Source organism: Rattus norvegicus, chromosome 19 (genome assembly GCF_036323735.1).
Source record: "Rattus norvegicus strain BN/NHsdMcwi chromosome 19, GRCr8, whole genome shotgun sequence".
Lineage (NCBI taxonomy): Eukaryota > Metazoa > Chordata > Mammalia > Rodentia > Muridae > Rattus > Rattus norvegicus.
The window spans coordinates 59,842,876-59,869,771 of NC_086037.1; the positions used below are offsets into that span (position 1 = coordinate 59,842,876).

General features: G+C 46.2%; 1 protein-coding gene across 5 annotated transcripts in view; it reads left to right on the top strand.

Moving 5' to 3' along the window:
* The window catches only part of Wwox (WW domain-containing oxidoreductase), a 930,922-nt gene that overhangs the window by 504,474 nt on the left and 399,552 nt on the right, over positions 1–26,896 (top strand). Inside the window, exon 10 of one of the 5 annotated variants that reach the window (XM_006255670.5) lies at positions 5,781–26,591. The exons of the other annotated variants lie outside the window; for them this stretch is intronic. Within the exon in view, the coding sequence (XP_006255732.1) occupies positions 5,781–5,801 (21 nt within the window). The 3' untranslated portion in view covers positions 5,802–26,591. Of the gene's footprint in view, positions 1–5,780; positions 26,592–26,896 lie in introns of those variants that run through there. 5 annotated transcript variants of the gene reach the window in all.

The following is a 26,896-nucleotide window of genomic DNA, read 5'->3' on the forward strand; positions in this document are numbered from 1 at the left end:
TGAGTTTAACCAGAGCCATCTGTGTGACCATGGGTTTGGTTTTTGGTTTTGTTTTGTTTTGTTTTTTTGTTTTTGTTTTTTTAAATCATCTATTGAAACCTAGTGGACTTACCTGTAGGTACACAAATGAAGACAGTGACTGCCTCTTCTCCCAAATGTACCCATAGTTAGAAGCCAGTAGTTCATCAGAGCAGAGTATGGACTTCTGAGTTCCTCCCTGATCCATGATTGGCTGTTGATAGGTTTAAGTTGTTGATAGGTGGCCACAGCTGCTCTGAGATTAGGACTGCTAAAACAGTGTCACGCCTTAGAGGCAACATTTCACAGCCTGTCTCCCTGTCTTCTAGCTCTTACCTTCTTTCCAGTTCCTCTTCCTCTATGTTCTCTGAACCTTACAGGGGTACTATCGGTGTCCTATTGAGGGCTAAACACTCAACCACCGCTTCTTCTTAATGCCTTGGGTAGCTAGTTAAGAGTGTGTATCCCTTCTAAGTAGAAGCCTGAGAAGCTCCTATTGAACTCTCGGAGATGAAGGCAGGTACTGCCCTTACCAAAAGGATCGATATTTGATGTATAGCCTGGGCTTGAAATGACTCCAGGCCTCTAGAGTCACAACCACAGTCATCTAGATTGCTTCAGAATAAACCTATATAGTCAGTTTCTGAACATGGTCTGAATAGAACAAGTCATTCAGAGTTACATGTAGACATCTACAGCTGGACCCTGGCTCCTAGTTACTTAAGATAACCCAGGTAACATTTTTAATTTGATGAGGTAAATTATGTCATTCAATATGACACGATTTGTGGAGACCCCCCCCTTTCTGTTGCTGCTGCCAAGGACCATCCTTCTAGGAAAATGTCACCCAATAAACGGCACTGTTTAAAACCCCGGGGTGGGGGGAATCTATATTCAGCATAGTTCATTGCAAAGCTTCTCTGACTGAGGCTGGGTATAGCATTTGCCTATGAACATAAACCTATAGACACAATTTGATGCCCTTTCACTCCAGGTAAACAATAGTAGGCTCCCTCTGGAGCCTAAGACCTTCTAGGACATAGGGTTTTGACTGTTTACACAGTCGTAGGCATGAATTCCCACCTGTGGAGTCTGGGCCTGAACCCCAGAAGAGCATTCTTCCTCATGGTCATTCCCGTCACTGTAGTAGGCCTCGGGGCATACCTCTCTCTTTCTGTTCATTGTCCTCTTTATTCTTTTATCTCTTCTAAACTTCCTTGTGCAATGGTTCTGGCATCTGCACTATATTCCTGTCTTCGAGCCTCTAATTTCCTTCTAAGTAATCTCCAGCTGTGGTGGCACCTACTACGATAGGAGTGTTTACTTGGTTTTGTTTAAAATGTACACAGAACACAGTAGGAATTCAAATGGTGGGTATTAGGGTAGCAGAGACTTGCCTTCCTAGGTGGTATCTGGCAGAGTGTGGAGGTGGTTTCGGTTGTAAAAGAAATGACAGGCCATTACTACCAAAAAATGTGGGACAAGTTTGGGCTACTTACTATGTGTTCTGTAATGAACAAGGCAGTCCACAGCCATATAGACTTATCTGGGCCCCCAAAACTACGTTTGCTAGATGCTTCTGTAAGAGACATGGTTCTACCTTCCTCTCACTCCTGTAGATCCTCTCTGTACTACTTGGTTTGCCCATGAGCATGTTTGAGGGAAGCATATTGTCTGTTGATGTAGGAGGACCCAGCCTATTGTCTGTCCCTAAACGGTATAAAACAAAGGCAGCGGAGCGCCTTTGTTCTTCTAGTCTCTTGACTGTGGGTGTCACGTGACTAGCTATTTGAGTTCCTCCTTGCCTCCCACTCAGTGCTGGACTTTGACCTAGAAGTGTAAGGCGATAAACTCCTTCTGTCCCCAAGTTGCTATTGAGCGTGATGCTTTGTCACAGCTACAGAAAGGAAATTAGATGCCAGGTGGTGGTGGTGCAGGCTTTAATCCCAGCACTTGGAGCTAGAGTTGGGTGAATTTCTGGGAGTTCACGGCTAGCCTGGTCTAGAGAGTTCCAGGACAGTCAAGGCTACACAGTAAAACCCTGTCTTGAAAATATAAATTTAAAAAAAGGAAGCCAGATCACTCTCCATGGTTTAAGACACTCAGTGTTAAATTGTGTAATACTAAAATCAATCAATCTAGACTTGAGAAACAAGAAAATCATAACTTACGACTGGAATCAAACTTATGGCCTAGAGAACATACTCTGAATATCATTTTGTCTTCTTTGCTTCTGCATTTACACAAACAAAAAAGTCACCTGCCTAACAATGTCCAGCCCTCCAAAAGAAAAACAATGCCCTTCACTTAGTCTAGACAAAAACAAGTCTTTTCAGTGAAATGCCAGGCAGCACGCCGGTTTCTTTCTCCGTTTCCCTATTGCGTGCGTAGTTGTGAATTCTGGGAATGCCCATCAGTTTTGTTTTGCTTCTGGTTGCAGTCATCATGGAACACTAGAAAAATAAAAGGAAACCTAGCCCCTTTATTCCTCTTAACCAACAAAGGCATTCTGCTTGGCCACAAAAGTACCCGGCGTCACTGACATGGCCTTTCTAGTCCGTGGCAAGATAGAAGCATGTGGTAGAATCCACACGAGAACAGAGTGCTTTTTCTCCTGAGTGCTTGTTAGACCGTCGACCCTTGTAGCACACTGGGGACAGTTTTCCTGGTCCTGACCCCAGCCCAGTGTCAGGCGGCACATCCTCCACACATTTCCCCACACCACTGACTCCTCACGGTTTCAGAACGACCCACTTAAACCTCGAGGTGGGTCCTTTACTTTCCCATAAATTAATAAAACATCTCTGACTACTTCCCAGCCCATCTTAGCGGCTTCAGTCTGTTTCAATATGAGGACCATTAAGACAGGGAATAGATAAAGCAAGTCTCGTCTTTCAAATGCTCTTCCGATGTAAGACAGAATATTATTAATCCCGACTGCCTGCTGCTTTCATTTACCGCGTTGCCGCTCGTGGGATTACAGGCGAAGGTTTCACAAGTTTCAGATGAAATATGGATATTTGTTGTCAAAGCTACTGTTCGGCTTTGAAAGACCTGCTAGTATCCATTCCACTTTATTATTTTTATAGTATTAGCATTGCGATATTTATATTCACAGACATCCCTACGTTCTAGGACCTAGGAAACAAAGCCTCCCTCTTGCTCCCACACTTTTAAATTTTTCTTTTCTTTTCTTTTCTTTTGTTTTCTTTTCTTTCTCCCTTTCTTTTCTTCCTTCCTTCCTTCCTTCCTTTTGTTCTTGTTTTTCTTTAAATACGTCATTAACTCTTTGGGAACTTCACACAATGTATTTTTTTTTATCATATTGACCCAACTCCTCCCACCAATTCCTCGAAGCTCCACCCCCACCTCCCCACCCCCACCAATTTTGTGTCGTCTTTTCTTAGTTAATTTAATAACCCATCAACTCCAGTTCATGCCGCCCGCGTATCTCCGAGTGTAGAGCCTCCCACTGCACTGTCGTTGAGCTACCGAGAGCCTCAGGCTTAGAGAAACTGACTCCACCTCCCCCGGAAGCTTCCTGCCTAGGTCCTGGGTGGGGGAGGGGGGCTCACAAACCCCACCCTATTCCGTGATAAAATGCTGCATAGCTTGATCTCGTGCTGGTAGCCACAGTGGCAGCAAGCTCATGGGTCAGTCCAGAAGACTCCGTTTGCTATGGTCTTCCTGGACTGCTGCCTTGCTATCTGGCCCTCTTCCTCCATGGCCCCCAGCCTTGGGGAGAGCCCATAAGGAGCCTTGGGTGCCTTAGTTCCATCTACTTCTTCCTCAGACTCTCTTCTCTGTACTTGACCAATTGTGACTTGTTTTTCCTTCTACTGTCAGCCAAGAAAACTTCCTGATTTGGTCTGAGAGCTGCACTCACCTAGGGTTAGAGAAACAGAGATTTAAATGGCAGTTTGACGTTCTGTCTATCTACCGAATAATAGTGGTAGGTTCACTCCTGGGGCCTGTGAGCTTAAATTCATTCTTGTTCCTCCCTTGTTCTACAAGTAGAAAACAGGAAACGGAGAGTCAGTGACTAGGTTTCTGCCCATCTCGTGTCCGCTGCACCTCCGTGACATGAGTACGGGCGCACAGATGCCCTTGTTTGGGGAGCAAGAGTTGCCTGTCCTTCAGAGCAGAGGTAGGTCATGGGGTGTTTAGCTGACTACATCAGATAGCTTTACACACATCCCACCTGGGAGGATGTCGCCTGCCAAGGAAGGTTCAGGGGGCTAGATCAGAGAGGGTAGAGCCAGGCTGGAAAGGTAAAGCCTTGGTGGAAGGCAGCCAAGGTCACTCAGAAAAGAAAAGACTTTCCAAGCTGGAGGTGCAGAGTTCAGATGGACCAAAGGAATGGGGGGTCAGCTTGTGAGCTGAGAGAGTCTGGCATCAGACGAACTAGGGCTTGGCGCACAGAACAGCACAACATAGCCTCACAGACGGCATAACATAAAGTCATCCACACAGCCTTGACCAAGAATCAAACATTGGCCTGCCCACATGTATACATCAAATGTGCTGGACGTGGGGAGCTGTGACTCTTCCAGGGGCTCTGCCTAATTGGGGCTGGCTTACAGCCTCTGAGGAGGCTCAAGCCATGATGATCAAGGCGGGAAGCATGGTCACATCCAGTCAGGCACTGCCCTGGAAGAGTGGAGAGTTCTAGATCTTGATCTGAAGGCAGCCAGGGAGGACGTCTTCTGCAGTGGGCAGAGCCTGAGCACAGGATCTCAATGCCCACCATTTGAGCCATGTATTGGTGTACGCTTTGGTGGTAAAAAGGGAAGCTGTGCCGTTGTATAAACATCACCACAGTCCATCCGATTGTGAACTTGGTCCTGAGGTTCCCAGCCACCCGTCTCAACTCAAAGGTGCTTGTCAGCCTGTGGTAGGAAGAAGCTGTCTGAGACTTGTCTATCTGTGTTTAAGCACAGGCAGCTGTTTCTTTTTGGGGGGCAATAAACTGACCTCTTTGAGCCTCTGTGTCTGTCTACTTTGGATCCATCACTTTCCTCCTTAGCATCGGAAGATCTATACCTGGAGACGGGTACCACACAGGGCAAGTCATCCCAACTCCAGCCCTCTGTGTTGAGGATTAAGATGCTAACTCATCACCCGTCTTCCTTCTCTCTGGAGTCCGTGCTTTCCTATCCTTGCTTTCCCCTTTTAATTTATTTTTATGTTTAATTACACGTATGTGTATGTGTGTATATCTCTGTGTGTGAGTATGTGCACCTGAGTGCAGTGGCTGAAGAGACCAGAAGAGACCTTTGGAACCAAGATACAGGCAGTTGTGAGCTACCTCACTGGGTGTCGGGAACCAACCGTGGGTTTTCTGAAAGAGCAGTCGCCATCGCTCCAGTCCTGCCTTGACCTTCCGTGACTATGACTCAGGATGCATGCAGCACCTGCATGGCTAACAGGCGCTGAGGAACCCTCAGCCACTCACTGGATGCCCGTGGGCTGATGTGAGGAGCAGCCTAGCTCATTAGTATCTGTCGCTGCTCTCCGTACAGCTGACAGAACTCTAATCCATAGAAGCCATGTGAAATTTCCATCGGGAGATGCGTGCAAGTGGTTAGAATTAGTCATGCATTCTTGGTCCGTTGCTGCAGGAAGGGTGTCTTCACTGTGAGAGCGATCATGACATGTTAAAACGGGGGTTATAGTAAGCAGACAGTCCGAGAGGCCGCAGGGCGAGCTCTGCAAACGCTCTGTTTATTTTCTCCCCGTTGACTTTTTTTTTTTCCTTTCAGGCCCAACCACCAGTGCATTAACTTGGAAAATAAACCGAGCCTGAGCAAGTTCGGGGCTTCGACATAGTTTGCCTTCTTTTTGCAGCCTGCACCGATTCTTTTATTTGGCTTTTAAATGGCTCCTTCTCCCCTTAAAACGCAACCTGCCAGTATTTTGTTTTGTTTTGTCTTTTTTTTTTTTTAAAGTGGGAACTCTTCCCCTCCCCCAAACTAGCAGCATTCTTCCAGTTCATTCTCCTGTGACTGAGAAGCACAGCATGGATTGATTCTAAGGTCACTTTTGCATGCTGGCGAGTCAGCTGACCGGTTGATGGAGTCCCTTACTCCTTTCAGCACAGTAGTGGTTTCTCGTGTTAGAGAAAAAGCCTGTGATTTTTCTTGGACGTTAAAGCTCCAGGTGTTGGACTGGAGAGATAGCTCAGTGGTCAAGAGCACTGACTGCTCTTCCAGAGGTCCTGGGCTCAATTCTCAGCAACCACATGGTAGCTCACAGCCATCTATAGTGGGATCCGATGCCCTCTTCGGATGTGTCTGAAGAGAGTGACAGTGTACTCATATAGAAAATAAATAAAGCTTTAAAAAAAAAAAAAACAACAAAACTCCAGGTGGTTGGATTTTGCAAAGAGGTATTTGCATTCGGTTGGCACGCCTCTAAAAATGTATGTGGGGTTTTCATGTCTGTGTGTTTCTCTATACGTATTATTTACATTTATTAGACATGGCCCTGCCTATTACTTTATATCCACCACTGCTTCCGGTCCTAGCTGACCAACATGCTCTATATAAACAAAGACACATAAAAAACAAACAACAAACAAACAAACAAAACAAAAACACTCCCAAAGCTTAGAAGAGTCAACGAAAGTTCTTTGGAGAGGGTGTGGAAACAGTGGATGTGGCCACACAAATGAGCTGTGTCCTGAGCTAGGGGCTGTTGCTGTTTGTCATTGGTTTATCATCTGTCAATCAGAGGGCTCCACTCCTTATGAATTTGTAACCCAAGAAGCACTGGTTTGCCTCATAGCCTTCACTGTGTAGCTTACAACCTCTCGGGAGAGTTTCATGAAACAAACACGTGAAATAACAGAAAAAGGAGTTGGGAGCGTGATATTGTTTGGGATCATCCATGCAAAACACATTAGTATTTATTTGTATTTATTTATGTAATTTAGTTCAGTCCCTTCCCTGTAAGGACTTTGCACAATGCCACAAATACCGGCCGGTGTATTACTTTTACGTGCTTCAAGTTTGAAGACGAGGCCCTATTCTTGCAATTCTGGTATGTCACCACCAGGTGGCAATAGTGCATCCTGCTTAAGGAACGCTGCCCTTTAAACTGTGGCATCTATTTTGACCATAAATCTGATCAATCTTTATATGTAGGGATACATTTTTTTAAAAGCTTGTCTTGTTAACACAGTTGATTCCTCATTGGTTCTTCAGCAACACGTGGACAGCAGAGCACATGGATTCTTCTGTCTCTGTCCCCTACAGTGTTGGGGTTACTGACTCAAATGCTTGCGTTTTTTTAGGTAGCTGCAAAGAGTTGGAACTCAGGCCGTCATGCTTGGGACAGAAATCACTGTTACTGTTGAGACATTTTGCAGTCCCCTGAATACTGGAGGGTCTTCTTTGTTTTCTGTTTTTTGTTTTTTTGTTTTGTTTTGTTTTGTTTATTTGTTTAGACAGGTCCTCACTATGTAATTCTGGTTCTGTCTTGCAACTTACTCTATAGACCAGGCTGGCCTAGAACTCACAGAGACCCACCTCTCCCTAAGGGCTGGAACTAAAGGCATGCAGCACCATGCCACACTTGTAAAAATGATTCATTTTTATTGTTTTATAGTTGATACATGTGTGTGCATCGTGTGTGTGCCCAAAATACACGTTAGAGCTTCCTTGGGTTCTAAGTCTTCTTTTTGAAGCTTTTTGCTTCTCTTTCTTAACATTTTCATCTCCCGCCTTGGAAGAAGCTGAAGATAGGAACCATGGGACTTGTATAAATCCCTAGGAATGTGGGTGGAAACTAACATTACCCCACCAACAAAATGTTAACAAGCCCCACCCCACACACACCCCTCACCCCCACCCCCAACCTCCATCACCCTGTCCAGGGAGCAGACATCCTCATGGGCTCTTTGAGCAAAATCTATGCCTCAGCTCTCCCATCTGGCCCATCAGATGGCCACTCAACCATGAGGGCTTGGATGCTCAGAATCACCTGCGGCTGGTGTTCTCAAGTTTGCTCACCTCCTCCCCCGACAGCCTGTCATCCACACCTTTTATAACTACAGAGGAAGAAGCAAGTTCAAGTACAGAGTTACATCAGGTTCACCTGGAGTAATTTAGGGCCTTATTAGAGTTCTTACTTGCATTAAGCAAACGGGGTCAGTCTCCACTTCTCGGTGTCTGTAACCTGATGTAGAGGCTAATGAGGTGCAGCCTCCGTGATGTTGCTGCAATCTGGTTGGTCTTGTAAACTTTGGGTCGGGGAGGTTAAGACAGGTTATCCAGGAAAGGTGTGGCTAGGCCAGGATTCACAGCTGGTATTTCTCAGGATCATGCCCTGTTCATATAAAAATCTTGGAAGCAGAAGTGTCTGGCAGCTCCAGATAATAATCCACCTTAGATGATGATCCTCACCTGAGAGAACAGGCAACAATAACAGCACAGACAAGCGTGTGCTTCTCAAGCAATGATGTTAGCTAGGATGTCTGCCTTTGGGCCGCTCCCACTCCAGAGTCCCTGAGTGTCACGCCCAGAGCATCCTTCCCCAGGGTCACAGTGAAGGGATTCTGTCAGGTGTGGGGCTGTGCTGGGTAGGTACCATTCCATTGACGGTTGCTGGACTGGGGAGATGCCCCTGTCCTCCTAGGAAGAAGGCATCCACTTCTGATACTGTGATAAAATATCCCCACAAAAGCAACTTAAGAGAGAAAAGCATTGATTTGTCTTATAATTCCGTGTTTATTATTACAGGGAAGTCAAAGTCACGGCAGCTAGTCACATACATCAAAACCAAAGAGGATAAATACACACGCTCAACTAATCCTCTCTCTCTCCTTTCTTCTCTTCCTCTTCTCTTCTTCCTCCTCTTCCTCTTTTCTCCTTTCTCTTCTTTCCCCTTCTCTTCCTCTTCCTTCTTCTCCCCCTCTCCTCTTTCTCCTCCTCTTTCTCTTCCTCCTTCTCCCCCTCCTCCTTATTTTGTTTGTCTTTTGAGACAAGCTGGCCTTGAACTCTGAGAGTTGCCTGCCTCTGCCTCCGGAGTTCGAGGACCAAAGCTGTGCGCCACCACCCAGAGCACCTCACTTTCTATATTTCTATACAATTTAGAACCCAAACCCAGGACATGGTACAGCCTACTTTAGGTTGGGTCTAACCTTACCTAAAAGAATAACATCAATTAACAAAATCAAGACTCCCCCCCCAAAAAAAAAACATGCCCACATGCCCGCAGGACAACCGGATATAGATGGATTTCCACTGACACTCTCCTCAGAGGGGACTCCACTTTGTGTCTAGTTGACAAACTAACAGTCACAAGCTGGCTCGGGCCCTTCATTTCGGCACTCAGGAAGCAGACAGATCAGCAGAGGCAGGCAGATATCTGTGGGCTTCAGGCCAGCCTGGTCTATGCGGTGAGTTCCAAGCCAGGCGTGGCTACATAGGGAGACCCTCCCTCAGGAGAAAGCAACACAAAGTCAAACAAACTAAGACAGCCAATACAATGGGAGACCTTGACTCTGTCACTGCCTCCCCCCACCTCCCCCACTTCTCCACCCTCCACCCCACCACCCTGTGGATTGAGAGGAGCGGCTTGGATGAACAAGAAGTACCTTTGTGTTCTCGCCCAACCACGTCACCCACAGATAAAAGGAGCGCGCAATTCCTAGGCAAATGGTACTTTACAGATTAGAGCAGGCACTCACTCCCACTTGTTCTCTTTGAGTCTCAGACCGCTGTAGGAATTGAGCACGGGTTATTTTTACAGTTAGCTTATAGCCTCATACTGGGAGAGGCTGGATGGCAAAGACGTCTGTCCCCAAGACACAGAGCTAGTAAATAAGATTCTAGCTTAGGTCTTCTGACCTCAATTCCTGTCGTTGAAGCTGTCAGGTCAAACTTGGCACTCCTAGTTCCATGTGGACCCAGATAAATGACAGTTTTCATGTCATTTGGGAGCAATTCAGGTCTACTCGGACATCCTGTGTTTGCTTTTGCTAGCTCTGGCCCTGGTGTGCAACATTGGTTTCTAAGTCCCAACCTCGTCTATAGGTCTGTCTTGGCGTCTATCATCCTATTACACCGAGAGATCTGTCTTTACCCATGTTTCCATCCTGCTGTAGGGCAGGCCCCAGAAAACCAGGGCTCAAAGATGTTAAGTAACTTACTTAAGTCCTCTATAGAGTGAGGACAGGAAACAGGGAGCACCCTGTTCTGAGCCTGTGCCTGTGGGGACAGCTCCTTTCTCTCCCTCCTCCTCTCTGGTCCCCTCTCCTATCTCCTCCCTTCCCCTCCCCTCTTCCCCCTGCCCCTCCTGTTCTATTTAATCTTCCATTCTCTTCCCTCAGTCCATTTCTCCATCCCTCCCGCCTCCTCTTCCTCCCTCCTCCTCTTCTCCTCCTCCTCTTCCTCCTCTTTCTCCTCTTCTTCCTCCTCATCCTCTTCCTCCTCTTCCTCCTCCTCCTTCTCCTCCTCCTCCCTCCTCCTCCTTCCTCCTCCTTCTCCTCCTCCTCCTCCTTCTCCTTCTCCTCCTCCTCCCTCCTCCTCCTTCCTCCTCCTTCTCCTCCTCCTCCTCCTTCCTCCTCCTTTTCTCCTCCTCCTCTTCCTCCTCCTCTTCCTCTTCCTCTTCCTCCTCCTCCTTTTCCTCCTCCTCCTCCTCTTCTCCTATTTTTTTTCCAGGTTCCTTGGAACAGGATTTTGTCACATTACTTAGAACTAATCCTCTCGTTTCAGAATCCCTGGCATTACATAGGGGTGTACAACACCAAATTGTGCACAATGGTTTTTCTCTTAAGATTTACTTCTCTTTGAGTGTGTTCAAGTGTCAGTGCACTTGCTACATGTGTGTGCATACCCATGGAAGCCAGAAAAAGACAAGCGGCTCCCGGGAGCTGAAGTTATGGGTGGTTGTCCGAAGCCCGAGGAGGGCGCTGGGAACCAAAAATGGATTCTCTAGGAAGAGCAGCAAATGTTCTTCCCCACTGAGCCACCTCTTCAGCCCCAAAACATGTTTTCATTTTGTTTGTCTTAATGAAATAAAATATTTACAGCTACCCAAGGAAGCACAAAGTTCCTTGAGGCAAGAAACTCGAGCATTGGTTTTAAAGAAACAAACAAAACCGCCCCCAGCATCTTTCCTCTGCACCTAGGAAATGCTCTGCCACGCAGGAACCCTGTGGTACATAACTGTCTCCTGACGACTTGTTTTAAGAGCAAATCCAAACAAACAAACAGTTGCAAACGGATGCTTCCATCCAAGTAAGCTGTGTTTCCAGACCTGAAAATTAATTGATCCTGACCTCTCAGGAAGTGACGTCATCTCCGTGAAAGGCTCACGGCCAGTCTGAAGGCCCCCACTCGGTCTCTAACTGCATCACACACCAGCAAGTGGGGATTGGGGTGGGGGTGGGCTGAAGAGTCTGTCGGGCGTGTACGTGTGAAGTGGGACTGGGAAAAGCTCCCAGCCCTCCTGTCCACACAAAGCGTTTGCTCTGTAATCACAGCCTGCAGGAGACATGGCGCCAGCTCATCTGGAAAACGAGATTAACTCATTTCGGTTAAGTGGAGATCACAGATGTCAGCTGAGCCGGAGTTCGGCGGCTGCAGGGGACTGTGGATCTGGGGCCACTGGGGATGGGGCTTATGGAGCAGGCATAGGAAGGGACTTCCTATGGGAAGTCCTTGAGCCTATGGGTAACAGCAGTCTGGGGACAAGGACAGTACTAGAGATGCAGTTCGACTCTGACATGGCTCTCTGGGCCTGGACCTTAGAGACGTCCTGGATTGTTTGTTCTCTTCTTGGAGTCCTGGGGATGAAACACAGTGGCTCCATACACGCAGGCAAGTACTCCCCCTCAGAGGTACATCTTCAGGTCTTTTGCAGTTTTATTTTGAGACACTGTTTCACCTAGTAGCCCAGGCTAGCCTCATCCTCCTAAGGTACTGAACTGACAGCTGTGTTCCACCAGGCCTGTCTGTAACTCCTCCTAATCAGACCATTTCCCCAGCACCTCCCGTCCACACAAGCACTGCTGGGGGCCTCCCAGATGAGTGTTCCAGGCTCTTATCGAACCGTAAGGAAGAGCCCTGGACTCGGAGCCTGTGGCTTCATTAGGCATTTGTTTTAATTTGGTGTGTTTCTTGTTTCCCTTGCAGCCCAGCCAAACACCCTTACTTATTTTTTTTTTTTTTTCGGAGCTGGGGACCGAACCCAGGGCCTCGTGCTTGCTAGGCAAGCTCTCTACCACTGAGCTAAATCCCCAACCCCCACCCTTACTTATTTTATTCCATCTCAGGGTTTTCCTCTCCCTGACAGTGATAAGCTCACCACAAAGTCATCCTATGTCGTCATGTGTCCGTCACATACCCTGAGCCCAGAGATCAGGCTTTCCATGCTGCTGCTGACTGTCCTCCATCTTGACTGATGCATTTGGGATGTTAGGGACGGCTTTGATGATCGGCCTGGAGAATCATGCACACACAGCAAGTTGCTGCCACCCATACAGAGAGATGTCTGGGAGGGCAACGTATCCAAGAGAGGGGTGGCTTCTGCTTCTTCTTTCTAGTATTCTAGCATTGACAGCACCCAGTGAAAGCAAGACCTTCTGTCTTTCCTTTGAAAAAGAAATTTATGGGTATCCTGTGTGGTGTGTATATGAGCACATGATCGCGCACACATGTGCGTGCGTGTGTGTGTATGTGTGTGTGTGTGTGCACGTGCGTGCATCTGCCTATGCGTGTGGCCATGCACTGTGTAAATGCACATATGGAGACCAGAAGTTGACATTAGGCGTTGTCCTCAGTTGCTCCCTGCCTCGTTGTTTTGAGATAGGATCTCTCAGTGAGCCTGAAACTCACCAGTTGGCCACACTAGTTGGCCACTGAGCCCCAGGGCTGTGTTGGAACTTACCAGCACTAGAGTTACAGATGGTCGTTACCACGCCCCGTGCCACGCCCCGTGCCACGCCCCCATGCCCTGTCGCCTTATGCACAGAAAGCCGGGAGACCTTACACAGCATTTCTCCTGGTCATTAGACTTGCTCACTGACAGCATTTCCTGTCTTGTTGGAAGTGATATGGGGGTGGGGGTGGGGTCATGCATGCAATTGTGCAAGAGTGGAAGACAAGGGGCAGTTTCGTGGGGCCATACAGTGTTATGTGGCTTCTAGGGATCAACCTCGCATTGCCAGGCTTGCCAAACAAGTGGCTTCATCCACTCAGCCCTCTCCCCTGCCCCACTAGTTCTTTTGTTGACAAGTAAACCATAAACAACCCAGTTGACCTTTGAGGCCAGACTTCAGGACCAAAAAACAATTCCAGATGACTTTTGGAAATTAAAGGATAAGTGACCCAGTGAGAGAAAATCCCGTCCAGTTTCTCTAAAGCCAGCGAGGTGAAGGAAGCAGGATCTTCTCGAGAGTGTGCTCTCCGCCTTGCTTGTCTGGCCTTTGAGTGTTATGAGAGAGCAGACAGGCCTATAGGCTTCATGTACGTTGCTAGCTATGCTCAAGCGTTAAGGACGTGAAGACGGTACTTTTCTTCTCGTGGAAACTCAGTATTTACCTTGTTCAGTAAGACGAGCTGGGAATAGTGTCAATCAGCAGGAGCAAGATGCCCCAGTCTTGCCACGATTCATGCTTCAGAGGGAGTTTGTTTTGTGTTTGGTTTTTGTTCTGTTCTGTTTGTTTATTTGAAACAGGGTTTCTCTGTGTAGCCCTGGCTGTCCTGGGACTGACTCTGTCGACCAGGCTGGCCTTGAACTTAGAGGCCTTCGTGTCTCTACTTCCCGAGTGCTGAGATCAACCGGGTGTGCTACCGTGGCCAGCTCTTCAGTGGGGATTTTAAGGTTTGACGAGTTGGAGCTGGAGAGATGACTCAGTGGTGAAGAGCGCGTTCTACTCTACCAGAGGACCCAAGTAGGGGTCTCAGAATGCTAAGCAGCTTGCAACTGTCTATAACTCCAGCCCTGAAGTGAATGAATGCCTTTTTTTCCCTGGTCTCCAGGGCACTGAGCACATATCCACAGATTTTCTCGTGGGTATGGAGTAGGCACATTATCTTTTAAAACAATATTTTTAAAGACTAGGTAGGTGGAGCCATTCATAGTTTTTGTTTAATCTTACACTTTTTCCTAATCTGTCAACTGTCAATTTTAGAGTATGTAGCAATAGTCTGAAAGGCTAGCCCCAAAGATCCTGGTGATTAAAGTGTGAACAGATGACGGAATGATAAAGCTCAACACTTACAGACGTGTTTGTGGTGCCATCCGTACGCAACACCATGAGATGAGTGTATTCGAGACGAAGAGACTGAGTGGAAGAACCTTCCATAAGGGGACACAGCACAGTTTGAATATAAATGCTCCCTCAGATTCCCACGTTAGTGTTTGAACCTGAGTATTGATCCGTGTTTGCTAGTGAGTGGAGGGCAGCCTCCTCCGGCCCGTTCTGCTCGCACTACCAGATAGACTCACGGGTATTGACCTCAAGGATGCTATAAACACGCTTTCCGAATTCCTCCTGCGTGTGCACACTGAAGTCCGTCCACATTCAGAACGAAGCCTGTAGAATATGGCACAGGAGATCTCTCAGCAACTGCTCTTCCGGACACTAAACCTCAAAAGCCTCCTGAGCCTCTCTGGTGATCAGAAACATCACCCTCTTTGCAGGACTGGGTACAAGGCAAAGGAAAGTGCTTTCGTACGGTATATGATTGCTATCATATGGTCTGATTGATATGGTACTATGTGACGGCTAGTTTTAATTGCCAATTCAACATAACCTAGAATCACATGGGAAGAGAGTATCAGGGAGGACCTGGGTTGGCCTGTGATATGTCTGTAGGAGATTATCTTCACTAAGTTAATTGTTATAGGAATAGCCTGGCTACTGTGTCCTGGAGGTTTGAATAGGAAGAATGCTTGACTGTAAACTCAGGTGTTTTAATGCTCCACCCACAGGGAGTGGCACTATGAGGAGGTATAGCCTCATTAGAATAGGTGTGGCCTTGTTGGAGGAAGTACGTCACTGTAGGGTTGGACTTTGCAGTCTCATATGCTCAAGCTGTGCCCAATGTGTGTGGCTCCCAGGCACTTCTGCCTGCTGATCAGGGTGTAGAACTCTCAGCTCCTCTCCAGCACCACGTCTGCCTGCACGCTGCGATGTTCCCCATCACGATGATAATCCATCAAAGCTCTGAGCTGTGAGCCAGCCCCAGTCAAAGGGTTTCCTTCGTGAGAGTTGCTGTGGTCATGGTGTCTCCTCCTAGCAATGGAAACCCTAACTGAGACATGGCGGCAGTACCATTCTCTAAGTAGGGGTTCTGAACTGTGTAGAGGGGGAGAAATGGACTAGAACACAAGCAGTCAAGCAAGCATGTGTTCATTTCTGTCTGCTCCTGCCTTGACTTCCAACTACGGCAGACTTTAACCTGGCACTGGAGATTGAAATAAACCTCTTCCTCCCCTAAGTGGCTTTTGTGGGGGGCCAGGACAACAGAAATGAAGCTAAGGCAACATGTTAAATGATAAATATATCTTGACCTGATATATGGCACATTATGCCTTTCGGTGTGACTCGTGCCGAAGTCACGACTACTGGGTGAAGACTGGATGCCAAAGATTAAAACCTGGACCACAAACCAATTAGAAGATTCTCCAGTGGGGAAGGTGTTCTCCTGTAATTTAAAGCACAAGTGAGCTTGGCTCTGGCACCCAGGATTTGTCTTTCTTGCTCTGTCAGTCTCTGCAGGAAGCAGTTTTCCCGTCATGAGTTCTGCTGGCTCTGCAGTCCGACATTTGTCAGGTTCTGGGTCATCAGCCCTGCGGTACTCTAGATCATTCCTCTGATAACTCGAAGGCCCTGCGGCACCGCACATCCCACTTGGATTCAAAGTGAGAGGGGGGAAGAGAAACCGCCACCAGCAGCCATTTGGGCAAGGTCTCACGAAATCACAATGGTCTCAGAGCGAGTCTGTGTCAGCAAGTGCTGTCATCAAGCGGAGGGACTGCAAATACAGAGGAAAGCCAGAAGACTGGGCTAAAATCAAGTCATAGGGAAGTCCCTAATCCTATTTTACTAGCGTCCTATGGATATGTCGTGGGATGCACCATGGGACGCATGAGATGAAGAGAAGATGACAGGAAGGAACATGGGGGGACCGTGATCTGAGGGCAGGAACAGACACGGGAACTGTGCTGGCACTGACTCAGGGTACCAGGGGACACCAGATCCCGAAGGGCCAAGGGAAGATTCCTCGTTGAGCCTGTGGAGGGGACACTCTTTTTACACCTCTGTTTCCTACTTCTGACTTCCACAGCAGCCTGGGATCTGGTGTTCCAGCTCACCCCTGCTTGACCTTCGAGAGGGAAAGCATTTCATAGAGGAAGCCTCATGAGAACTTGGTCCCAGATGCAGCCTGCCAGGAGGGCTCGAATCTGTCTCTGATGGATCTGCCCACGTTGGACAGTTACCCTTGTTCAGGGGCAGCCTTCATCTTTATCTGCTGCTTTCCCAGCCATGCAAAACTGGAATTCATGTGAGCTTATATCAGTGAGCTCTCTGTTACTGTAACAAATCACCAGAGTAAATCAACCTTAAGAGGGGAAAGGTGTTTTCACCCTCAATTTTGGAGGTTTCTGTCCATGGTAGGTTGGCCTGTTGAATTTAAGTCACCTCATAGTGAGAACATGTGATGGAGCCACTCATGTTATGGTGTCAAGAAATAGAGGAGAAGAAGACGCTAGGTTTCTAACAACCTTCTCATCTCTACTTTGTGGTACTAGATTGTATCCACATGACGTCACTTCCTGGATACGTCCCTTCTCTTAAAGACTCCATCACCCCTTAAGAGCACCGCAGATGAGCCAATCAAGCTTTAGAACGTGAGCTTTTGGGGAACACTTATGCAAGCCACAGGAGATCACTGCACAGAGATTTATTTACATGGCACAGCAGAAGGAAGCCTTGGGGACATCAGGGCCTTCCTTCATGGGTATACATGTCCTAAAATCTTCGTGAACTGTAGTCTCAGTTTCACACACCCAGCTTCTCCCCTCCTCCCCCCCCCTCTCTCTCCTCTCTCATGTGCTTGAAATAGTCTCAGGTAGCCCAGGCTAGCCTCAATCTCTCTATGTAGCCAAGGGTGACCTTGAATTCCTGAACTTTCTGCCTGTGCCTCCTGAATGTTGGGATTACAGGTGTGCACCACTGCAATCGACTCCTCTGTCTCCCCAGCCAGGTTTTATTCACATGGCCTTACTTACTAGCTTGTTCTTTTTAATTAATCATTTAGCTACTACATTAGACAAGGAAATATCCCACTGCTCACCAAACTCAGGGTGCAAGGTATACCTGACGTTCTCTTCTGTGAAATGGGGCTAATAACATCTTGCACAGACAGTCATTTGGGGGATGTCAGGAAGTCACATTTTCTTTGGAAAGTGTCAAAAGGGAGATGTTCTTGGCACAGAGCACGTGATCGAGCATGGGCTGTCAGCCCTTTAGCACCACACCTAGGGGCCTGTGTCAAATGTGAATATGTGTGTGTCTGTTTTAGAAACTGAACTTAAAGCAAAGCAGTGAACACTGATAAGTTGAAAGGTCACGGGAATATAGAGACAGGGCCTCCTGAGGACCTCGGAAGGTTGTAGCATAATAAACAACATCAAGTGTGGAACCCAGAATAACAAGTCAACAGTCCACCCAAGGAGAGACCTTATTTTTACTGCACAGATTCCAAGCACGGTCTATCCTGCACCTTGCTGCAGCTCTGGCAGCTTCCTGACCTATGTTTAGTCCTCAGCCAACCAACATACGTGTGAAGAGTTTAAATTCCGGGTCCAGGCTCGTAAGTGCTGCCGAGACAGGTGGGATCCAGCCACTCTGATGATAAACACCATCGTCCTGGATGAAGCGATAACTGATTCTGGATTTGATGGCAGAGGAAGAGTCTTTCTAGACAAATAAAGGAAGTAGGATGGGAACTAAAGGGGGTTTCAAAGGAAGAAGCGCTAAAGGACGGGACCGTCCCCTCTTTGGATAGATGCTCAAATTTGGAATCCTTTTGGGTTGATCTTGCGTGGATCCCAGGGGGCAGCAAGCCGCACAGTAAGTCTGGCCCTTCCGAAGGCACTCTCCAGGTTGTGTTCATTTTCATCCTCTCCCTTTTTTTTTTAAGATTTATTTATTTCATGTATGTGAGTACACTGTCGATGTCTTTAGACACACCAGAAGAGGGCATCGGACCTCACTTCAGATGGCTGTGAGCCACCATGTGGTTGCTGGGATTTGAACTCAGGACCTCAGGAAGAGCAGTCAGTGCTCTTAACCACTGAGCCATCTCTCCAGCCCTCATCCTCTCCTTTTGGTAGCTACTGTGTTTCCCAACTTTCCCTAACTCTTTGGTGATGGGAAGCCATTTGCTGCTCAGAACAGGCTGACACGAACACCAAAGGTCCCCCGGTAAACAAATGTAACTCTTCTGCAGTCCCCCTGATGACACCTGCCTTGGTTAGGGTTTCTGTTGCTGCAGCAAAACACCGTGACCAAAAAGCTAGCCAGGGAGAAACAGTTTCTTACTCAGCTTGCGCTTTCATATCACTGTCCATTATTGAAGGAAGTCAGGACAGGAACTCAAAACACTGCAGGAAACTGGAGGCAGAACCTGACTAATGTGGAGGCTGTGGAAGGGCGCTGCTCACTGACTTGCCTCCCCTGGCTTTCTCGGCCTGCTTTCTGCCTAAAAACCCAGGACCACCAGCACAGGGGATGGCACCACCCACGGTGGGCTGGGCCCTCCCTCACTGATCACTAATTGAGAAAATGCCCTACAGCTGGGTCTCATGGCAACGACTCTAGTTTGTCTCAGGTTAACACAGAAAACCAGCCAGCACAACACCTAAGCTGTAACTGCTGATAACGATCTAGAAGCCGTTTGCTACACAAAGTGGGCAGCATCAGCTAGCTAGACTGCCAACTACGTCGTTGGCTTTACGCAAGATTTTAAAACAAGGAGCTTGGGTGGCTATCTGTTTCCCTCCACAGTGTTTATAATGTATGGGCCATTGTGCATTTATAGCATTTCTGTTTATGGATGCCCAAGTTATTATTTTTTATTGGTTCGGGTAGTTATTTCGCACATTTGTAAACAATTATGTAGTTCCGCAGCTGTCGCGCCACTGAGGCCATATGTGACGCCGAGTCAGGAGAAAATCCCACAAGGGACTCTCAGTGCGCATCCTTATGAAGGAACCACTTTGATGCCAAAAAATAGATAAAAAAAATAACCAGCACAGGAGTTCTGTTTCCCCCCATTCCTAGAAGCTAAATGAATTTAATGCTATGTTAAGGTTAACGTGCTGTTTTGAAACTTTAGAATCAGAGTCAAACTTTGTAACTATGTCTGAAAGGTGGTCCTGTGCTCTATACAGGGAGTATCTATAGAAGATGTGATACTCCCCCAAAATGGATTAGCCAGTTAGAAAGTCACGGCTTTTTTTTAATATTTATTTTGTTGCTGTGGGAAAATCCTGCCTTTTGATAAGTGCAATGACGTTGATCTATCGTCTGTCCCCACTGCTGTTACTGTTATTCTTTTATGTGGCGCGCGCGCGCACACACACACACACACACACACACACACACACACACACACACACACACATCTGCTGAGGAGGGTGGAAGTTAGAATCCGACCTCAGGGAATATTCTCCCCTGCCATGTGTGAGTCTGGATACCGAATTCAATTCTTTAGGCTTAGCAGAGAGCTCCTTTGCCAGCAGAGCGATCTTGCTGGCCCCCTCTTCTTGATAGGAAATATATGTATGATTTATTTAATAGCTGATACTCTTAAAATACATGCCTGTTTATGTGACCTATATGCATATATTTTATAGAACTTATGTATGTACGTATCCTTTGTTCTTTATTCTTTGAAGACAAAGACATAGTTTTTCTATGTAGCCCTGGCTGGCCTGGAACCTGGTATATAGAGCAGGTTGGCCTTGAACTCACAGAGATCTGCCTATCTCTGCCTCCCCAAGCGCTGGGATTAAAGGCAGGTGCCATTGTGCCTACTCTCCTTTATCTCTTGATGGCTATATATATGATTGTATGTTAAATATATAAACATATGCCTTATATAAACTGTACTATATATATGGATATATACACTTACATTTATTTGTGTATATATTATTGAAGGGACTGTTTTTCTTTTCCTAAGGAATTTTTTAGAACTAAGAAAAATTTATTGAGTGTTTAATGTATATAAGGAATGTTTCTGCTACCTTGTGTGCAGGAGTGTGGAATAGAGAGGTCACTGGGATCAAGAAGGTGGCAGTGAAGAAGGGACATGGAGCATACAGGAGAAAGCCATGAACTGGGCAAAGTGGCTCCCATAGCCCTGTTGCCACAATCTTAATTCGTTCTGCACAATCGTTAACTGAGGTACCAGACACCGTAAGAAGCAATAGTGTTGAGTGGGTGAATATCAAGCTGATTCCTCTCTAGCAGAGCTAACAGTCACCGGCTGCTATTAGGACCCCAGTGATGGATGCACGCATGGCTTTAGAGCTAAACCTGTCACATAGTGTCCCAGGGGGGCATCCAGGAAGCCCTTACCCCTCATGGTCTCATTTTCTAGTCTGTAAAATTCTCACAGAAGCATACTATATGTTTAGCACAGAGCCTGGGCACATGGTAGCCAAGAAGCGAAGTCCCTCCAGAGTACTCATGGGGCCTTGCTGTGTGTCGCTTCTGCAAGACCACCTTCACCACATCTATTCAGGTGACATCAAATTTTGTTTCAGGAAAGGAGGGGTATTTTAAATATAATTGTTTCCAAAGAAAAGAGATTTCCCCAGACGCTTTGAAGGAACATTTGGAAATAGGCATCTTTATTCAAATACGTTTTCCCTGTCTTACTCGGGTTGATAATATTTCCGTGTAGCCTCTCCTCTGAGGTGGTTTGGGTAACAGTTATAATTTACCAAATGGAAACATCCCTTAGCTTTAAGCAAAAAGTTAAGAATGGATCCGTAGCCAGTGGTATTATCTTCTTCTCAGTATAGCACACAGCAATCAAAAACAAAATAAACAAGGGGGGAAATCCCAAAGCCTTTATTTGCATTTTTTCCCTGCAAAATATGATTCCTTTTCCTTATGCTGTTTCATTTTCATTTTAAGCACGTCCTCACCAACCTGTTTTACTCTAAGATAGTCTCAATTCAATTTAAAGTGAACGGTTTTTGTTTCTAAGTTTTAATAATTTACATATAAAAGCATTACTGTATGGAATGGCTGTGTTCAGAAAAACAACGGTTTCAGTTTAATTGTACTGCTTTCCTGCAAGCCGCAATGCTCTCCCATCACTTCCAGTCTTCCTAGCAATTTTCCTTCTTGTCTCAGTTTTGAACCTTTAGTGTTTGGGAACGGATATGTGTCTTCCAGACCACCCCATTGGTAAGACTAAAGTAAGACCCACTAAGGATTGTCTCACAGACTTGAAGATGTGTGGGCAACCCTAGAGTATCTTCCTGACAGTCTGAGCATGACAGTAATATGTTTCTTTTAAAATTATTTCCTTTTTTCCCCAAGAAATTATGTTTGGCAGTGGCAGCCTCAGTTATGACAAACTCACACTAAAACCCTCACACCTCATTTTGTTTCAAATTATGCAATGCTCTTCTTTCCCCCTTATCTTTCTTTCCACATATATATGTACATGTATATATATAAATATATATATACACACACACATACATACATACATCTACATATACATATATTGGCTGTAGTTCTGAAACAGTCCTTAGGAACCCTTAATTCCTCCTCAGATACTTATATCAAAGTGAGTCTTTGAGAAATGCCACAATACATTTAGGATCTGGGCTGCCATATTTATTCCCAGGGAGTCTGCCAGCATTTCAGATTTCTGACCGTTGAGTTGAGTTGAGGCTCTGGGCACTATAAGAGAAAACTCTTGGATATCCAGTTCTGCAAGCCTGGGTATGTATAAATTTCCACAGTCACTATTGCTTGTCTCTCTGAAGGTTCGGGCTGTCCCACAGCTCCACTGTCAGAGCAGTGGCCAGTGTGTCTTCCTCCAAGGGTGTACTGGATCATTTTCTCTGAAAGGGAGCACTTGACAGCTCTTTAAAAAGGTGTGATAAAAGCTTATTAAAATGAATTTGGGAGGAGGGCAATCAATTAACTCAGTAGGTAAGGACACTTGCCACCTGCTCACCTGAATTAGATGGCCTGAAGGCTTAGGGTGGGAAGAAAGGACCAACTCCCACAAATTGGTTTTTGTGCACACTTGTGTGCACACATCTATGCACTGAGGCATGGACCCCATATACACAGACGCACGTTTACTTTTGTTTTAACCAAAAGATAAGTTCATTTCCCTTTCCCTATAGTCCATCCCAGAGCTCTTGTCCCTTAGTGGCTCAGCAGTGTAGATGGAGCCTAGAGCCTAGCCAGTCAGCCTCTGGCTTTGCCACTGCTGGCTCCTGTACCTTCTTAGCTTATGTGTTAGGGGTCATTGAGTGTTGACGATTTATAACTCTCAGCACATAATTCTCAGAAACCATTGGTAATGATTTAGGTACCACTTTACGTCCCACAATAGACAAGTGACAGAGATACCTCATACCCTACTGCTCTTCATTTACACATTCGTTGTCTGTCCACAACAACAGTAATTTTGCCAGTTGTGGTGGACCATATCTGTAACTCCAGCCTTCTTGTATATGAGGAATACAAGGGGATCTTCAGTTTGAGGCCAGTCTGGGCTATATAGTAAGAGTTCCTGGGTAGGAAGAGAGGGAAGAAGGGAAGAAAGGGAGAGAGGAAAGAAGAATGGAGAGGGGAAAGAAGGAAGAGAGGAAGTAGGAAGGGAAACTGGCTGTAAGATGCCCTGCTTATTCCAAGCTATAATAAGCTAATAAGTGGGTATTTGATATATATATATATATATATATATATATATATATATATATATATATATATATATCATAGCATGCATTTATTACCTAGTCTTGGTTTTCTTTCTTTGTGTTTCTGTCTTTCCTGTGCTCTTGTCTTCTCTTGCTTCTTGTCCATTCAGTCACTCAGTGTTCTGTTCTTCCCAGAGCCTCTGAGGTGTGGCCTCCCTGCTGCTCTGGCCCCCCCAGAGCTCTCTTTGCGGTCAACCTAGACAGTTGTACACTGCATTCCCAACATGTCCAGGTCAGAAGCAAGCATGCTCTGCTCTGTGTTCTTGTCCCAGACAGAGCAGTTGATGTAACAGCCCCCAAATTGCAGTGATCCAGCATTCAGCCCTTAGTATAACATGGTTGTGCTTGTAGCTGTAGACACAGTGTGATATGGCTTATTGCTGGATGTAGATCTTATCTGTCCTGGAACTTAGCCTGCCCTGTATCCACTAGGCTTGTAGAAGAGGAACAGGATGAACAGGCCACAAGCTCATCTCTAAACCATGCCTGAGAAGCAAGATCTTCCTCTTTCTTTTTTTTTTTTTTTTTTTTTTTCTGGGCCTAAACTCTTTTTTTTTTTTTTTTATTAACTTGAGTATTTCTTATATACATTTCAAGTGTTATTCCCTTTCCCGGTTTCCAGACAAACATCACCCTCCCCCCTCCCCTTCCTTATGGGTGTTCCCCTCCCAAACCTCCCCCCATTGCCACCCTCCCCCCATAGACTAGTTCACTGGGGGTTCAGTCTTAGCAGGACCAAGGGCTTCCCCTTCCACTGGTGCTCTTACTAGGATATTCATTGCTACCTATGGGGACAGAGTCCAGGGTCAGTCCATGTATAGTCTTTAGGTAGTGGCTTAGTCCCTGGAAGCTCTGGTTGCTTGACATTGTTGTACTTTTGGGGTCTCGAGCACCTTCAAGCTCTTCCAGTTCTTTCTCTGATTCCTTCAACGGGGGACCTATTCTCAGTTCAGTGGTTTGCTGCTGGCATTCGCCTCTGTATTTGCTGTATTCTGGCTGTGTCTCTCAGGAGCGATCTACATCCGGCTCCTGTCGGTCTGCACTTCTTTGCTTCATCCATCTTGTCTAATTGGGTGGCTGTATATGTATGGGCCACCTGTGGGGCAGGCTCTGAATGGGTGTTCCTTCAGTCTCTGTTTTAATCTTTGCCTCTCCCTTCCCTGCCAAGGGTATTCTTTTTCCTCATTTAAAGAAGGAGTGAAGCATTCACATTTTGATCATCCGTCTTGAGTTTCGTTTGTTCTAGGGATCTAGGGTAATTCAAGCATTTGGGCTAATAGCCACTTATCAATGAGTGCATACCATGTATGTCTTTCTGTGATTGGGTTAGCTCACTCAGGATGATATTTTCCAGTTCCAACCATTTGCCTACGAATTTCATAAACTCGTTGTTTTTGATAGCTGAGTAATATTCCATTGTGTAGATGTACCACATTTTCTGTATCCATTCCTCTGTTGAAGGGCATCTGGGTTCTTTCCAGTTTCTGGCTATTATAAATAAGGCTGCGATGAACATAGTGGAGCACGTGTCTGTTTTATATGTTGAGGCATCTTTTGGGTATATGCCCAAGAGAGGTATGGCTGGATCCTCAGGCAGTTCAATGTCCAATTTTCTGAGGAACCTCCAGACTGATTTCCAGAATGGTTTTACCAGTCTGCAATCCCACCAACAATGGAGGAGTGTTCCTCTTTCTCCACATCCTCGCCAGCATCTGCTGTCACCTGAGTTTTTGATCTTAGCCATTCTCACTGGTGTGAGGTGAAATCTCAGGGTTGTTTTGATTTGCATTTCCCTTATGACTAAAGATGTTGAACATTTCTTTAGGTGTTTCTCAGCCATTCGGCATTCCTCAGCTGTGAATTCTTTGTTTAGCTCTGAACCCCATTTTTTAATAGGGTTATTTGTTTCCCTGTGGTCTAACTTCTTGAGTTCTTTGTATATTTTGGATATAAGGCCTCTATCTGTTATAGGATTGGTAAAGATCTTTTCCCAATCTGTTGGTTGCCGTTTTGTCCTAACCACAGCATTCAGCCCTCAGTATAACATGGTTGTGCTTGTAGCTGTAGACACAGTGTGATATGGCTTATTGCTGGATGTAGATCTTATCTGTCCTGGAACTTAGCCTGCCCTGTATCCACTAGGCTTGTAGAAGAGGAACAGGATGAACAGGCCACAAGCTCATCTCTAAACCATGCCTGAGAAGCAAGATCTTCCTCTTTCAACCTCATTCTCTTTGCAAGAATCCAGGCCATCTAGGAGGAAGAGGGAGGTGGCTCTGGTGACACTGTAGCCACACCCCCCTATTCCAGCTCTCACTCTTTGATTCATAATCTGTAATTAAATCTGTGGCAAGTACTCGTCACTAGGTGAGCACTCTTTCAGAGCTCTGGATTCCAGCAAAGAACCGAGCCCGAGATGATCGAGTATGATCCTCGGAGCCGTTATCGCTTCGATTAACCAGCACCCTGACTTCTCTGCTGTGTTCGACAGAAAGCAGAGTCCTCACTTGTGCAACTTTTTGCAACAACCCCTGTAAACACTCTCTCGCTTTTTCCCCCAATCCTGCCCCTTTCCGTGCTATAGATCTAAATGCAGATCATTTTTGTTTTAATTCATCTGTGTGCATGCATGTGTGCATCCGTGTGTGTGCATCCGTGTGTGTGTGTGTGTGTGTGTGTGTGTGTGTGTGTGTGTGTATGTGTGTGTGTGTATGGGATATGTGCATGAATAGAAGTCAGAAGTCACTATCAAGTTTCTTCCTTGACTACTTGCTACTTTATTATTTTATTAACTGAAGTTGTCCTTTGATAGTCTCACACATGTACAGAATGCATTCGGACAGCTCTCACATACAACCTTCCCGTCTTGCCTCGCTCCTACTCCTGCCACCTGCTTTCCCCACCAATCTCCTTCTCACATTCCTGTCTATTAGTTTTACTTGATGACCCATTGCAATTTAGCATGGGTTCAGAGCGATCTCTTGAAGCCTTACAGGCTCAATCGTACAGGTGGAAAACCAAAGACAATGACTCCCTTTCTCCCAGAATGTTATCCATAGCAGAATGGGGTAGTATATATGTATATATGTATGTATGTGTGTATGTATGTATGTGTGTATGTATGTATGTATGTATGTATGTATGTATGTATGTATGCATGGTATCCATAGCAGAATGGGGTAGGACCGCATGAGTTCCCTGCCTACCCAAACCTGATTGTTCACAGGGCCAGTCTCTGTAACTGGAGTATAGCCTTGGAGACTGAGTCAATGAACCTGGAGTTCCCTGATTGGATAGACCGGATGGCCTGCAATCCCCAGGAATTCCTGTCCCTCTGTCCCATGCAGGACTAAAATTACAGACCCACACACTGCTTAGTATGCCTGTGGGTGCTCGGGACCCCGATTCAGGTCTTCTTGTTTGTGTGCTATGTACCTTACCATTTGAGCTACCTGCCAAGGTCCAGGGCAAATCATTGTTAACACTTTGGTTTGGAGCTGCATTGTTATAATGCACCACGCATACATACATACACACATACATACATACATACATGCATACATACATACACACATACATACATACACACACACAGAGAGAGAGAGAGAGAGAGAGAGAGAGAGAGAGAGGGGCAGACAGACAGACAGACATGTTGCCTATATTTGCTAGGACAGCCGTAAGTCCTGTGGCCTGGGAAGTTTAGAGTAGCTGATACCATTCACACAAAACCGTCTGGCGTGAAGACAAAATCTTGGAGACAACATCATCCAGTCCCTTCTCAGTTTACATCAAAACCATTTCACCAGCCTTGGGATTGAAAAATCACACTCTGTAAGCCCCGAGTAAACACTGCATGTCTGTTCTCTGCACCCTGAAGAAGGCTTTTTTTTCTTTC